Below are 14,380 nucleotides of genomic sequence, written 5' to 3'. Positions count from 1 at the left end.
GAACACATGTGTTGCCTCGTTCAGCCGCCGTCGTCTAATGCTCGGTAGACCTTTGCTGCGTCTTCCGTTCGTTGCACGCCTGATCGAGCTCCTCTGTCTTATCTTTCCCATCTTCATACTTGTGACCACAACCGAAGCAGATGAGCAACCGACTTTTTATATCACCGAGCGAGTGGCAAGGGCGAGCGGAGATAAGCTCGACGGACGCACGAAGACAACCGCTTCGCGCGATTTAAAATTCACAAAAAGAGAAATAAAAAAATACGTTGGGATGTCCGGCAACAGCTTGGAGCGCGCTTGTTCCTTGAAACCGAATTTAGCACTCTCCTACCGGGGGTCGGCTACGACAAGCGATCAGATAGTGAGCAGATTTACCATTTCATGCTGAGGCACACCGGTTCTCTTCGTTGAATTAAAACGGATATACGCAAAAGTGTTTACAACACATACACGCACCGCGGCTGATAATTCGGGTCACATCTTCGCGCCCCCGAGAGAGATTTCCGCGTACTGTGGTTTCCGATGCACCGAAAGGCTTCCCTGGCGATCTTATATGAACGGACATTGCGTGAATTTCGCAAAGTACGATCTAAAGCATCTCCAAATCGTTCCGCAGCACGAGACAGCAATACTTTCAAGCAGCGCCGCGCCGGATCGCACAACTCAGAGAGGAGGAAAGGCTCGCCACGCACCCTTTCCTCCTCGCTCAATGAAAAGGTCTATAGGGGATCCGTGTAGGGTAGTAAACCGGAATGACTTCTGCTAGCCTCCTTACATTTATATCGGTCTTTCCATCTTCTTCAACCGAGTACTTGTGCGATCTCATTTCATTTGGGTGTTCCGTTCATTTACTTTCTAGCTTTTGCTCCGCAATGGCTTTGGTTGCTTACATAAGAAATTCGCACGTGAATTGTAAATGGGTGGATCAAAGTCACTTCAGAACCAATAGTTTTGGTAGCTGGGACGCAGGGATTAAGGCAGGGTATTTCCCCTTCGTATACTCCATCCGGGTAGGAGTATTTTCGCTGCCAACATATATGCATCCTCTATGTTTTTAGTTCGTATTTATGAACATCATATTGGAAATAATTTATTTTCCGCAACGACAGATTACAGTCGAACCGTAATTGCTAATTACTGAGACGTATATTACCGTTCGAGTTTGATTAGCGGTATTTTTCTTGCGCTATCAAGAAGCTTAAAGGCTTCCTATTCTGCGGCTGTAGTCTTTCACTGCGCAAGCATTTTCATAAGGGAGGAAGGAAGGAAAAAGTGGAGATAGAAAGGCAGGAAGGTTAACCAGTTTAGCTTAACCGGTTTGCTACCCTACATATGGGAGCTGGATGGGGGCGTTGAAAGATGGGGAAGGGAGAGAGAGAGTACATAGCACAGCACACACATCGTCCGATAGAGTCCATCACTCTTGCGCGGTACATGATATGATTGTCACAGGCGCTTGTCCAATCCCGTCTCTTTCAAAAACCAAAGTAGTCCCTTCGTCGCCTTCAGCTGCGATGTCTTCTGTCGGCGGCATGGGAAAATCGTTTCGAGGGACCATGGTCTAGTGCCAAGGTGCGCTAGAACGGACGCCGTGGATTGTCGCTGGACATTATATTCAGGACAGTCGCACAGAATGTGTTCCAGCGTCTCCTCGCAAAGACAGGCATTGCAGAGAGCGTTGTCGGCCATATTCCAATGCGAAATGAGTGAGATTGCGTGAAAACCACCCCTAGCCATAAGCGCTAAAGTAGAGTCGCCTCTCTTTCGCGGAGTCCACTTGGCATACAGAGATGCATCAAAGAAGGGCAGGTGGTATTGACGGTTGCTCCGGTTGGTCTGGCTCTTTGGCGTGCAACATAGAGCATTTTCATAAGACGACCACTACGACGATGGCGAAAGCTCGAAGATATGAGATTCCTGAAGCACGAAGGTAAACTTGTAGCACAACGAAGCGGCTTCATATGACAATATTATATGCAAAATAAAGAAAAGCAGGACATCTTGCGCCCGTTCTACAACAGGATGCATCGTAAAAGAAAGGTACATCATTTTGCTGTGAAGTGAAATCTCCAAGAAGGAGCTTCTAAAGTCGGCGTGCAAAAAGGCTTGACAGGTATAGCTATTGGTTCGGGAAGGTTTTGACTATGCCTCTCCAAGGTCAAACAGACACACCGCCAACGTGAACCACGTGATCCTTTTTATTCTTTTGTCGCTATCGCGTTCATGTTTTTGCAGTTTTCCTCCAGTTCCATATGGCGAGCTCTTGCCTGAGCGAAGGCGCCATACTTTATTATTATTATTATTATTATTATTATTATTATTATTATTATTATTATTATTATTATTATTATTATTATTATTATTATTATTATTATTATTATATGTCAGCATTACGTGTTATGATGGTTATAGGTGTGCTGCAGAAATGAGAAAAATTAGGTGTAACACATATTGAATACAAAACAAAAGAGAACCGTTCATTTGGTCACCAGCTGAATAGAATGCATAAATATGTTACACTTCTGGAACGCAACAACTTAAAAAAAAAAAAACTGTGGACGATCCCTCTGTTACGAGGTGTTGTGAAAACAATGCGTGCAACAACTAACCAATGGTAACTAAATAAACTTTGAATATTTAGCATTGCTACTTCTTAAATATACAACGCATAAGAAATAAAAAAAAGAATTTGGGTAGATAACTATCGTTAATGCACAAAGGTGCTGCTAGAAAACAAACAGAGTACACGAAAGTAAAATTCTTTCTTTATTAAACGTGCGACACAATGTAGCTCGTTTGCACACAAATAGTGATAGAAGACAATTGTATTACAGGCAATAAAATATTGCTTGAATAAATGTGCATCACGAGGTAGTGCGAGAAAATCTGTCTGTGGAATTTCTGCACTCATGTTTTGTGAAAGCAATATTAAATCAGATGTAAGAGTAAGGAACGTAAATGAGATTCGTGTGGAAGGCTATGTTGTGTGAATAAATAGTTCGCACAAGGATACACTTTCACAATATCTTTTTGCCTTTGTAGCCATTCTCTCAGTCTTGAGATGATGTCAGGAGATGGATAATGTAAATGCACCTATGTATTTGTTAACTCGCTCGTTCCTGATATCAGCAAGAGCCGATAACTAAGGCGGGGATGAACCGGACGCTCAGTGCCTCTTTCCTTATTATGTTTTCTTACTGCGTATGATCACGAAGCGTTTATTGTCACCAAACAGTGCGAAAGAGACAGATAGAGAGATGAAGAGGAAAGGCAGTGAGGTTAACCAGATATCAGTCTCCGGTTTGCTGCCCTACACTGGGGATAGTATATAGGGGTTAGAAAGAAGACAGAGAGGAAAGCGTTAAAAAACAAAAAATGCCCGCAAGCTGAGACATACTTACTAGAGCTAACAAGACTAACAGGAAAAAAGTTGATACAGGACAGAGCGCTAGTGTCCTGTCCCTGTCGCAACATTTTTTTTTCGTCAGTCTTGTTAGTGCTAGTAACTATGTCCCACCAAATGCATCAACACCAACTTTAGTTTAGTTTCCCGAGAGCAAGGACACATTTCGCCTGCGCGCCTAAAGTGACGGTGACTTGTGAACAACCTATTTCACGCCGAGATATCCGCGCATCTTGGCGCAGAATACCGGTACGAGAAACGCACGAGCAACCTGCGTGGTAATTTATGCCGATGCGTGTCGTCCGCAGAAGCAGGAGTACAAACACCCACGAACCGCCAGACGGCAACGTACGAGATGCGACATCGGGCTACTCTTTAGCCTCCGAGATGCCCGCTCACGCTTCTATATAATAATAATAATAATAATAATAATAATAATAATAATAATAATAATAATAATAATAATAATAATAATAATAATAATAATAATAATAATAATAATAATAATAATAATAATAATAATAATAATAATAATAATAATAATAATAATAATAATAATAATAATAAAAACTTTATTGAGATCAATGTACAAAGACTGGTATGCGACAACGTCTGGATCCTTAGCCATAGGCTAGTTGTGGATCCATGCAGTTACACAAAGAATAATCAGAGATTCAGAAACGGGCACAATAGTGTTTCCTTTTTTTTTTTGCTTTGTTTTGGATCTATGATGCACTACCGCAACACACTGAGCCACGGATCTAGTTACGAAAGTTCTTACACGTAAGCAGAAAAACCCAATTATATATGCAACGATTGAGCCATTTTTGTCGCGCGTTGCGGTTGAGATTGACATCCTTGTATTGCTGCTTCTTTTATTTTTCCGACCTAGAAGATAGATTAACATCGGGCAATGGCTCATTTATTGGCCGGATGTGCCATTTGTGGTAGAAAAAAAGAAATGTGCAGAAACGTGTACCACTGTGACGTGCGTTTTGATATAGTGATTGGCAACTAGACGTGCGGTCGCTGTTCGCCATCGGTCGAATTCGATATCAGAACAAAAAAAAAAGAAAAAAAATCTGTATGAAGAGGTCAGATTACAAGGCCATTCACCCAGAGCGACACAGAAAGCAACATCTGTCAGCTGCACGTTGACGTGTAGAGAAAAGAAGAAAGAAAAAAAAAGGACCAACGCCATTGACATTAAAGATCGCGAATTTGTCGCATACGTGATTTCGCGTATAGCGGTCACACAATTAAGCATTCGCACTGCCGAGAGTTAAGCCTCGCTTTGCCGCAGCACAGCACTGCACGTAGTGGTCTGAGCGGAGCCGACTTTACAGTGCAAGCTACAAACGCCGATGTTCTCTCTTTGCCACTAAAACGCGGCACCAGTCACGTCGGACGCTAATACATAGTGTTGCACGTAACTTGAGCCACACATTAAACGATATGCAAATGTAGCCGGACCGAACCAAGGTAATAGTTCGATGCATTGCAAACATTCCGTACTTAGCACACACTGGCGTTGCAGTGCAGACCTATAAGTTTATGGCCTCTCATCACATGTACAGCTTTCGTATTCTGCGCTCGTTCTGTTTTTCGGCTAGCTCCTTTCACGATTTCCTTACACACACAGCATCAGTAATACCCGCACTAAGTAACATATGCACGCGAAACACGGACTTGTGGTTTACACCGCGTATTCGCACGAACTACAAGTTACAAACCCTGGAACATAATTTACCTAGTATCTTAAACAAGTACAACCATACTATGGGCTTTATTTTGAAACAGCTTAAAGAATATTTCCGAAACATCTATAGTGTTAGAATACTGTTAACTATCAGGATGCAATGCAGACTGAGCAAGAGGTATTATTTTCAATCTCGTACAAATTTCGAATCTATATTATTGATGGAAATGTATATGATATAAATTATTACTATTCGTATATCTATGAGCTGTTGAAGTCAAATCGGTTTGTTTCTGTATTTACGACATGTACATGTGTTAGTATATACTTGGGTATATCTGGAAGAATGCGCATGTCACCTGTATGTGTTCATTAATGGCTATGTTTTATCATTATTCTGTTTCATCTGCCAGTCAAGCTGTACAGCTTTTTCCGAGGTGTCCCTACTACCAGAAATGTACACATTTTTCTGAAAAATAAAACTGAAAATAACTTAAATGAAATTCTATTTTCCGTCTACATCGTTTACATCACGCCAAATTAGATCATTGTTCTTGTTAATTTAAACAACTTCTCGAACATTATAACCAGATGAAAAGTGCCAGTGAGAAAATTGTAGAGCAACATAAAAAACTCCCGATACAGCTTTCTGTCGCTAGCACGCGCTATATAAAAGTGTTTTCCCGAGTGTGAAAGAATCTCGCGAATCCTCGTGAGATTCTTTCGATCGATGCCATAGCCTCAAAGCTACTGCGGCGGGCACAGAAGTGTTGGTTTGATGTGCGACCGCTACCGTAGTGTCGCCTTGACCCTGCGTTGCGCTTTAAGAATGCGGCTCCGCTTCTTAACGCCCTGCCTAAGTTGTCCGCTTGACATAATTCCGTGGTGTTTCTTTCTGAGAAATAGCAGAAACGTACCGGGCCACACCTTGAACTGAAGTTTATCCAGTTTTCACGGAACCACTCTCGTGTTGTAGCAGTAGCGTTTACTTGCCTTCGCACGTCTTCTTTTCTCTATCTTCCCACCCCCAACCCCTTGCATGTGAATAGCCTCTTCTCCCTCATACTCTCGAAAGTTCCATCTACGTCCTCTCTGCACTCGCAATTTCTTAATAAGGTAAGCGCCGCAGTTTCTGGAACGATTTTGGACGGGGCCACGCATAATTACAGCTGCCAAGAGGTTGATGTGTTGATGACTAGGTAGCTACACAGGCCATTGTACACATTCGACGTGGTAAGGTCCGAAGTAGTTTCACGCATCGCCTCTCTACTCTGCCACGCCACTGTCATGCATGGAATTCTCTGAGCCCCAACCCGACGTGGTGGGCCAGACTGCACCAGTGGGAAATTTGAAAGAAGAGGCAAAGACAGCTTCCCTTTGAATCGCGTTCTCAAGTATTCTAGATGTTTCTAAGCAATAAAAGCCTTCGCGACACCCGCAATCTCAATCATGAATGCGTCGGCCAAGCAGCTCCGCCATGACCTGTTGCAATCAGCAACAAAGGCAAGACATGGGTGCCACGGGTGATTTGGTTATCGGCTGTTACTCGTCGAAGCGTATTTTCGCACGATGGAAATAATTTCATTATCAATCTCGCCCTGTTTCCTACCTTCTCCGTAATTATTTTGCGCGGACTTTTCTCCATGAATTCGTACTGAATAGCTCGCATTCATACCCCTTAAGAGAAAAAAGAAGTGGCCTCCTTCTAACGATTATTTATTTAGCTGATAAGTTACTGTATGAAAACACGTTATGCCTTAGAGACATTTAATATGTAAAAAAATAAATTATTGGGTTTTACGTGCAAAAACCAATTTCTGATTATGAGGCACGCCGTAGTGGAGGACTCCGGAAATTGTGACCACCTGGGTTTCTTTAACGTGCACCTAAATCTAAGTACACGGGTGTTTTCGCCCCCATCGAAATGCGGCCGCCATGGCCGGGATATGACCCCGCAACTTGGTGCTCAGCAGTCCAGCACCGTTGCCACTGGGCAACCACGGCGGGTCATTTAATATGTGTTGCAGGCAGGAAATAAATTGCAAAGCTGGGCACAAAAGCGCATTCCCTTCGCGTAAGCATTTTTTTTTCATTTTCATGGCTTTCTTCTGCGCCGTTGACTTAACGCTGAAGCGTTAGCTATGCTGTCGCGGCGTTTCTACGGAGAAAATAATTGTTTGAGCTTGATCCAGGTCGGATGGTGCAGGTGTCCTTCAACACAAAGAACTTGCGGCAAACTATCGCCGTAAAGTTTGCACACGTAGTCAGGCGGACACAGAAAATCGTGCTTCGACAGTTCAGCGAACCGGAGGAGGACACAGCGCTGTACGCCCACTGTGGTAACTTTTAGCCGTAGGTGCTTGTATCTGGTTATCTATTAAGGGCGTCCTTTAGGCGCGACTGAAAAGGTCCCCCCTCCCCCCCCCCCTCCAAGATTGTGGCACACTCTAGCCCCGTCCCATTTCACGCTTCACCGTGACACTCGTCGAGCAATGTTAACTTGAAAAAGTACGCAAAGCTGTTTTTCAACGAAAAACATCCTGTTTAAGGGCATTTCTGCCTCAAATGGGGTCCTCTACCCTTTCCTTTCCCAACCAAAAAGGAAGCACGAACACAAATGCATTTGTAATTACTCCGAGTTTCTTGTTCTTGAAATAACACACACCCTACTCTTGTTGACCCAGCTAAGCATTGTTATCAATGAATTGCATTTTGCACTACCAAACCCTGAGTAATTGGGCGCGAATCATTGTGGAATGCTAAAGGCGGAGCTGGTGAATGGAGACAATACATCGTCATTCCAGTGTGTGGTCGAACTTATTTTCGCAACATTAGCAACGTGAGGTCCCCTCCGGTGAATAAATAAAAATACATATGTGCAGTTTTAAAATCGCCACCGGGTCACTACGAATTCCCACGCAAATAAGTCCCACGTCCTTCAGTAACATGCGAGAAATTGAAGAACAGCGCTGACTCACACCGGATATTAAAGACGTATTTTAACCGGCAGAAATAAATGTCCTCAAATAGGACGCGTCAAACTTGAACATGTGTCACAAGTATTTGCACTAAAGAACTGATTATATGAGTTCCGCACGATATACAAACTCGACACGACGATCGTATTGTCAATATTTTACATCCTGCTGAAATTTTCCTCAGGTAATAATTTTGAATTCATTTTTTAACTGATACTGATAAATGATCATTTTTTTAACTGATAAATGATCGAAGTCCGCGTTTGTCCGTTCAAATTTCAAAGGAGGAATTTGGAGACTGGAGGGCGTCCAAAAGAAGAAAAAAAATCGTAATCAATACGAAAGTTCTCTCTCTTCCAGATGAAAAGTTACGCAGTTCCGACGCACTGTAGGAATGGATGTAAGCGAAGCTTTCTGGACTGGTTGTCTTGATTGGCGATAATTAGCGAGGATGTCGGCAGCGAAAGCTTAACTTCTTTGCAACGCTTAGAGCGTTGATATTAAACGTGCCCTTGTGTGCACCACGGATCTGTGAGTGCAACACTAGACAAAGAAGAAAAGAGACGCGGACAGTTCACGAACATATTCCAACTCTTAATTCTCGTTACTTGGGGAAAAAAAGAATGCAAGCTGTAGCATTTGGCCTAACCCTGTCCGCATACCGCTCAACCGGCTGCTCCCATCTGACAATAGACTGACTCGTTGGCACCCTTTCACCTACGGTGCTTTCAGCCAATGTCTTTAAAAGCATGGCTGTGCATTTTTTAACTAGTTGCTATTACTCTGTATGTTGTCAGTGCTAATAGGTCAGACTGTTTAAAGGCAGAAGGCTGGTACAAACAGAAGCACTAGTCAAATATTTATGAAAATAAAGGAAATGAAGTTCGCCTATATATATATATATATATATATATATATATATATATATATATATATACATAAAGCATTCCCGCAGCCAAGGTTTCTAAGTGGTGGCGCTGGCTAACACTCACAGGATTCACCTAGAAACATAACTACTCGTGAAATTGGATGGAGAATAAATTCCATTTATTCATCGTTACGTTATTTCATTTATTTAGCACAAGTAGTCTCCCCTATCTTTTCCTTGTTGCCAGTGTTGTTGGCTTCTTATATATATATATATATATATATATATATATATATATATATATATATATACATGGGAGCAATTCAAATAGGCGCACCTTATTCGTTTCGTTTATTTTTTATAAATCTTTGACTACATATAGCGCAAAAGCAACTAGCTAAAATATGCGCAGCCATGCTTCTACAGACATTTTCTGAAAGCACCCTAGCTGAAATGGTGTCAATAACTTAGTCTATTGTCAGGTGGGAGCAGCTGGTTGAGAGGTATGCTACCATGGTTAGGCCTATTACTACAGCTTGCATTTTTTCCCTCAAGTACCGAGAATTGAGAGAATTGGAATAGCTTCGTGAACTGTCAGCCTCTCTTTTCTTTCTTCTTTGTGTAGTTGTTGCGCTGACAGATGACGAATGAAATGCTACTTGCCTTTCCTGGAAATATTCGCCCCTCCTTGGACGATGACCGTGTATGTGTCCCACTCTCTCTCTCTGCTGCCGGCATTTCTTCCATTGTTGCTCCAAACACGTCCAGAGATTGGTTAATTTTTCAAGCCCACTCTCAAACAACTTGTGACCAATCACGACCCCGACGGGAGGCACCGCATACCAGGCTATAAAAGGCACAGTGTGCACCTCGGCGACACTCTTCTCGTCTCTCAGCTCGCCCTAGCCAGACCGAGGTGACGTCACGCACATCATCGCCGCAAACAGCCTTGACGACCTGCGGCTGGCCTTAGACGAAGCCAGCGAGGCGCCCATCATTGCCCCATCGTCTTGCAAGCACTAGATTCGAGAAAGGCGCTCTTCAAACTCGGCTGCCACGAACCACCTAGTGAGCCACAACTTCCAGAGAGGAACGGAGAATCTGTCCATCGCCGACCCTGCGACCGGACTACCGCTGCAGACGACGACAACGACTCAGACCGGGCAGACAGGCAACCTGGTTCTCCGTCGCAGCCATCCGCGTCTTCCGAGGATCTCCACGATAACGCTTACACCATGGAAGCGACCACGTACACCCTTCGAGGGTACGGCTGGCCATTCGTGAACGAGCAACCCATAACCTTCGAGCAGCGGTTGCCCTGGTTGCGCGTCTGCGCGAACTGCAGGGTGGTTGCGGACGATGCGGTGCTGATTGCCTGCTGGCACACGTTGTGCGGTCGGTGCATCGAAGACGCTTGTGGTGGCCACAGCTGCGGACACAGGCACCGTTTCGGCTGGTGTCCCCTCGACGGTGAATACTTCGTGGAGGAAGCCGTCGTCGACGTGTACTTCCCTCTGGAGTATCTTATGGCACTGCGGGTGCGCTGTTTCCATGCCGGTCTGGGCTGCCCGTTCAACGGAGTACTTGGAGAACTTCAGCATCACCTGCAGGAATGCATCTTCGGAATTGGTAGCATCGCTGGCGCCTAGGCCTGGAGTCACCGGTGGATCTAGTCCTGTGCCGCTTACGACCACTTCAATAAGGTAGCCTGTGATCACGTGCGCTGAACTTCGAAACCGCGGCCGAAATGCCTGTATACTGCTCGAGTGCGTAATAAATGTTGTTTGTCCTTTCCCCAATTGTTCCATTATTCGCGTGCCATGCGGTGGTCGGCTGGAAACGGCCTGAACAGCTGCAGCACGTTGATTAGGTACATACCAGCTGTTTTTTTTTCATTCTTTTTTTCTCATCGTCGCCTTTCTTCCCCGTGGCTGGATTCCTGGATGGGCATATACTTGTAAGTGTGTAGTAAAACTATATTATATAGCACAACTAGCAATAAGTGGCCTTATATCGAGCCAGTCTGATGATGTACTAAGTAGTCGCAATGAGCGTATGAGTTTTCCGCGTTAAAAAAAGCTGTAGCTAAAAGTACGTATTACACTCCTTCCAATATTTTTGAGGTACGGTACAAATATTCATCACTGCCTTTATGGATGCAACTGCGAGGTTTCTCTTTTGCATTCTCCAAGATTCAATTTCAGTTGCTTCGCTAATAAGCAATTTTAAGAGGTACACTTATATTTCCCTCGCGTCAACTTCTTCTATTCTCTGGCGCAGCGTGCCTGTTTCAACGCAGCCCCGTCAGATGGGCATGATCTTCACTGCCGTAATAACTGCCGCCAGTGCTATCATCGACATCCATATGGTGCCTCTCCGATCCCGCACTATGACAGCGAGAGCTTAATCGCAACATGAGCACAATGATGCAATGACGCTTCTCTACCTATTCACTGAGTGATTGGTGGCCATGCGATCACTTTGCAGCACATGACATTTGCAAAGATGTCAAAGTCGCAACTGCAATACAGAAATTAACAAAATCCGTAACCAACCAAACCATCGAAGCGCAACTCTACACCCTATGGCAAGTCTTCTCGTTCTCGTTCGCAAACCAGCGTGAGGGATCCTCTTCGTACTGCTTGCTTTTTCGCTCAAAGCAGTTAGTTCTTGAAACTTCTTCGGGAGACGGCTTTAATGAGAGCCCTACGCAAATGACTAATATAAACCTAAACGTTGGTAGCCTAAGTTACGGCGTCGTATAACACCTGGCTTTGTTTTACGTTTAAAAGCACTTTCGCAGTTGCCAGCCAATACACACACTGCGACATTTGTGCTGCTAGATTCGTCTGCATCAAGTAGATTATGCTGTATAGACGGGGTTCTGCGCCAACTTGATTGAGAATAAACCGACAGCAGCTCGCTTTGATCGCAATCAGTGGCACTTTGCGCTCAGTGGGTTACAATAGAGAATTCGCTCCTAGGAATGCGGAAATCAACAAAAATCGCGCGGTAGACATCAGACCAGTTTGCACTCATTGGTGAAAGTTCTATCTCGACTCGAACTTTAGTAATAAGGTAAGCGCTTCACTTTCTGCGATGACTGTGGAGGGGTCACGGATAATTACAGCTGTCAACAGGGTGACCCGTAGACGATCAGGTAGCTCGAGAGGGCATTGGCCACATTCGAGGCGGTGGGTCTCAAGCAATTCTCGCGTCGCCTCTCATCTCAGCGTCGTCCATGTCATGCATGCAATGCCATAGCACCAACCCGACGTGGTGGACCAGACAGCACCAGTGGTAAAGTCTAAAGAAGAGGCAAAGAAGGCTTCCCTTTGGATCCAGTTCTAAAGTATTCTAGATATTTGTAAGCAACAAATGCCTTCGAGAAGCACCCAGTATCCATCACGAATGCGTCGGCACAGCAGCTGCGTCATGACCTGTTGCCATCAGCAACACACGTAAAAACATGTGTGCCACGTGCGATATTGTTATCGGCTGTTACGCGTCGAAATGTCCTCGTTTATTTCCTGCAACGATGGAATTCATTTCATTATCAATCTGGTCCTGTTTCCTCTCTTGTCCGCATTTATTTCGCGCTGTCTTTCCTCAATGAATTCGCACCAACTAGCTCGCTTTCCTACCTCCTAAAGGAAAAAAAGAAGTTACCTTGTCCTAACGGTTATTTATTTAGCTGGTAAATTACTGTATGGAAGCATATTTTGCCTTAGAGCCATTTAATATGCGCTGCAGGCAGGACATAAATGTGAAGCTTGACACAAACGCGCATTTCCTTTGCATAAGCACTTTCTTTCGTGGTTTTCTTCTGCGTCGTTTACTTAACAAGGCAGCGTTAGCTATGTTGTGGCTGCGTCTGAATGGTCAAAATAAAAATTTGAGCTCGATCCGGATCGGATGGTGTAGGTGCCCTCCAACGCAAAGAACTTGTGGGAAACTATCGCCGCAAAGTTTACACACGTAGTCCGGCGGCCACAGCAAATCATGCTTCGAAAGTTCAGTGAAAGGGAGGACGGCACAGCGCTGTACCCCCGCTGTTGTACATTTTTGCGGTAGGTAGTTGTCTATGGAATGCGCCCTTGAAGCACGACCGACAAGACCCCCCTCCCCCTCCCCTGCATTATTGTGGCACACTCTATAGCCCCGTCCCGTTTCACTCTTCACAGGGACGCATCTCCAGCAATATTAACTTGAAAAAGTACGCGGAGCTGTTTTTCAATAGAAAAGGTCTTGTTTACAGGCATTTCTGCCTCGAATGCGGTCTGCCTACCCTTTCTCTTCCCCACCAAAGAGGTAGCACGAACACAAATGCATTTGCACTTACTCCGCATTTCTTGTTCTTGAAATAGCCCAAGCCCAACCCTTGTTAGCCCAGCAAAGCATTGTTATCAATGAATAGCCTTTAGCAGTACCAAACCCTCTCTGTGTAATCGGGTGTGAACCATTGTGGAATGCTATAGGCGAAGCTGGTGAATGGAGACGATACATCTTATGCCAGTGTGTGGTCGAACTTATTTTCGCAACATTAGCAACCTGAGGCCCCCACCAGTCAATAAATAAAAATACATTTTTGCACTTTTAATATCGCCATCAGGACTGTACGACTTGCCACGCGAGTAATTCTAATGCATTGAACTTTGCGACTCATGTACTATTGGACTGTATATTTTTTGTTCATCCAGTGTTCTACTGAGTGCCATATTTTGTGTCGCTATTCTCCCTTGTTACACAAATTTATTTCCTTTGCCAAGTGACAAGGAGTAGCCGGTGCCACCATGAAGGCGCCAACCTCTCCTAATATTCATTTCAATAAAAAAAGATTCCCACGTCCTTCAGTAATATGCGAGAAATTGAAGAACAGGGCTGTGTCACACCGGATATTACGTACGTACTTGAACCGGCAGAAATGAGTGTTCTCAAATAGGACGCGTCAACCTTGAACACGTGCCACAAGCATTTGTCATAAAGAACTGATTACATGAGTGCCGCACGATATGCATTTCAGACTTTTTGTTACACGACAGTCATTACCACGTGACCATCAGAGGTCAGCGTCGCCGCCCTCCAATAAAACAAGGCGCACAACAATAGCAGCCAAGAAAAGTTAAGGTAACGAAAACAAGTGACGTAATGAATCGATTTAATTAAATTCTGTACAGTAATGTTAATAACGTTAATGTTTCTGATATTCCCCAGATTCACAGGGGAACAAACAGCCTTGCTTTTGATGGCAAGAGACCCTGCAAACTTGACATGACGAACGTATTATTAATATTTTACATCGTGCTTAAAAGATGCCTCAGTGAATAATCCTAAATTTATTTTTTAAACTGATACGCGATGGAATATTTAGTCAGTTATGACACGGTACATCATTGTTATTGCGAGGAGTCGCGGGTTGGGAAAGGTGTGTA

The 14,380-nt window shown here is 44.2% G+C and overlaps 1 protein-coding gene across 1 annotated transcript; it reads left to right on the top strand.

The window, feature by feature from the left end:
* The first annotated feature begins 10,183 nt into the window (after positions 1-10,183).
* LOC142558520 (TNF receptor-associated factor 4-like) lies at positions 10,184-10,597 on the top strand. Its single transcript, XM_075670653.1, has one exon. It carries the CDS (start codon positions 10,184-10,186, stop codon positions 10,595-10,597), a length of 414 nt encoding a protein of 137 aa, XP_075526768.1.
* Positions 10,598-14,380: the final 3,783 nt, after the last annotated feature.

Source organism: Dermacentor variabilis, chromosome 9, assembly GCF_050947875.1.
Source record: "Dermacentor variabilis isolate Ectoservices chromosome 9, ASM5094787v1, whole genome shotgun sequence".
NCBI classification, from domain to species: domain Eukaryota; kingdom Metazoa; phylum Arthropoda; class Arachnida; order Ixodida; family Ixodidae; genus Dermacentor; species Dermacentor variabilis.
This window is presented reverse-complemented; position numbering and strand designations above follow the sequence as displayed.

What these genes read in the sequence shown, in the direction of transcription:
- LOC142558520 (XM_075670653.1), top strand. Translation starts at nt 10,184, where the DNA reads ATGGAAGCGACCACGTACACCCTTCGAGGGTACGGCTGGCCATTCGTG.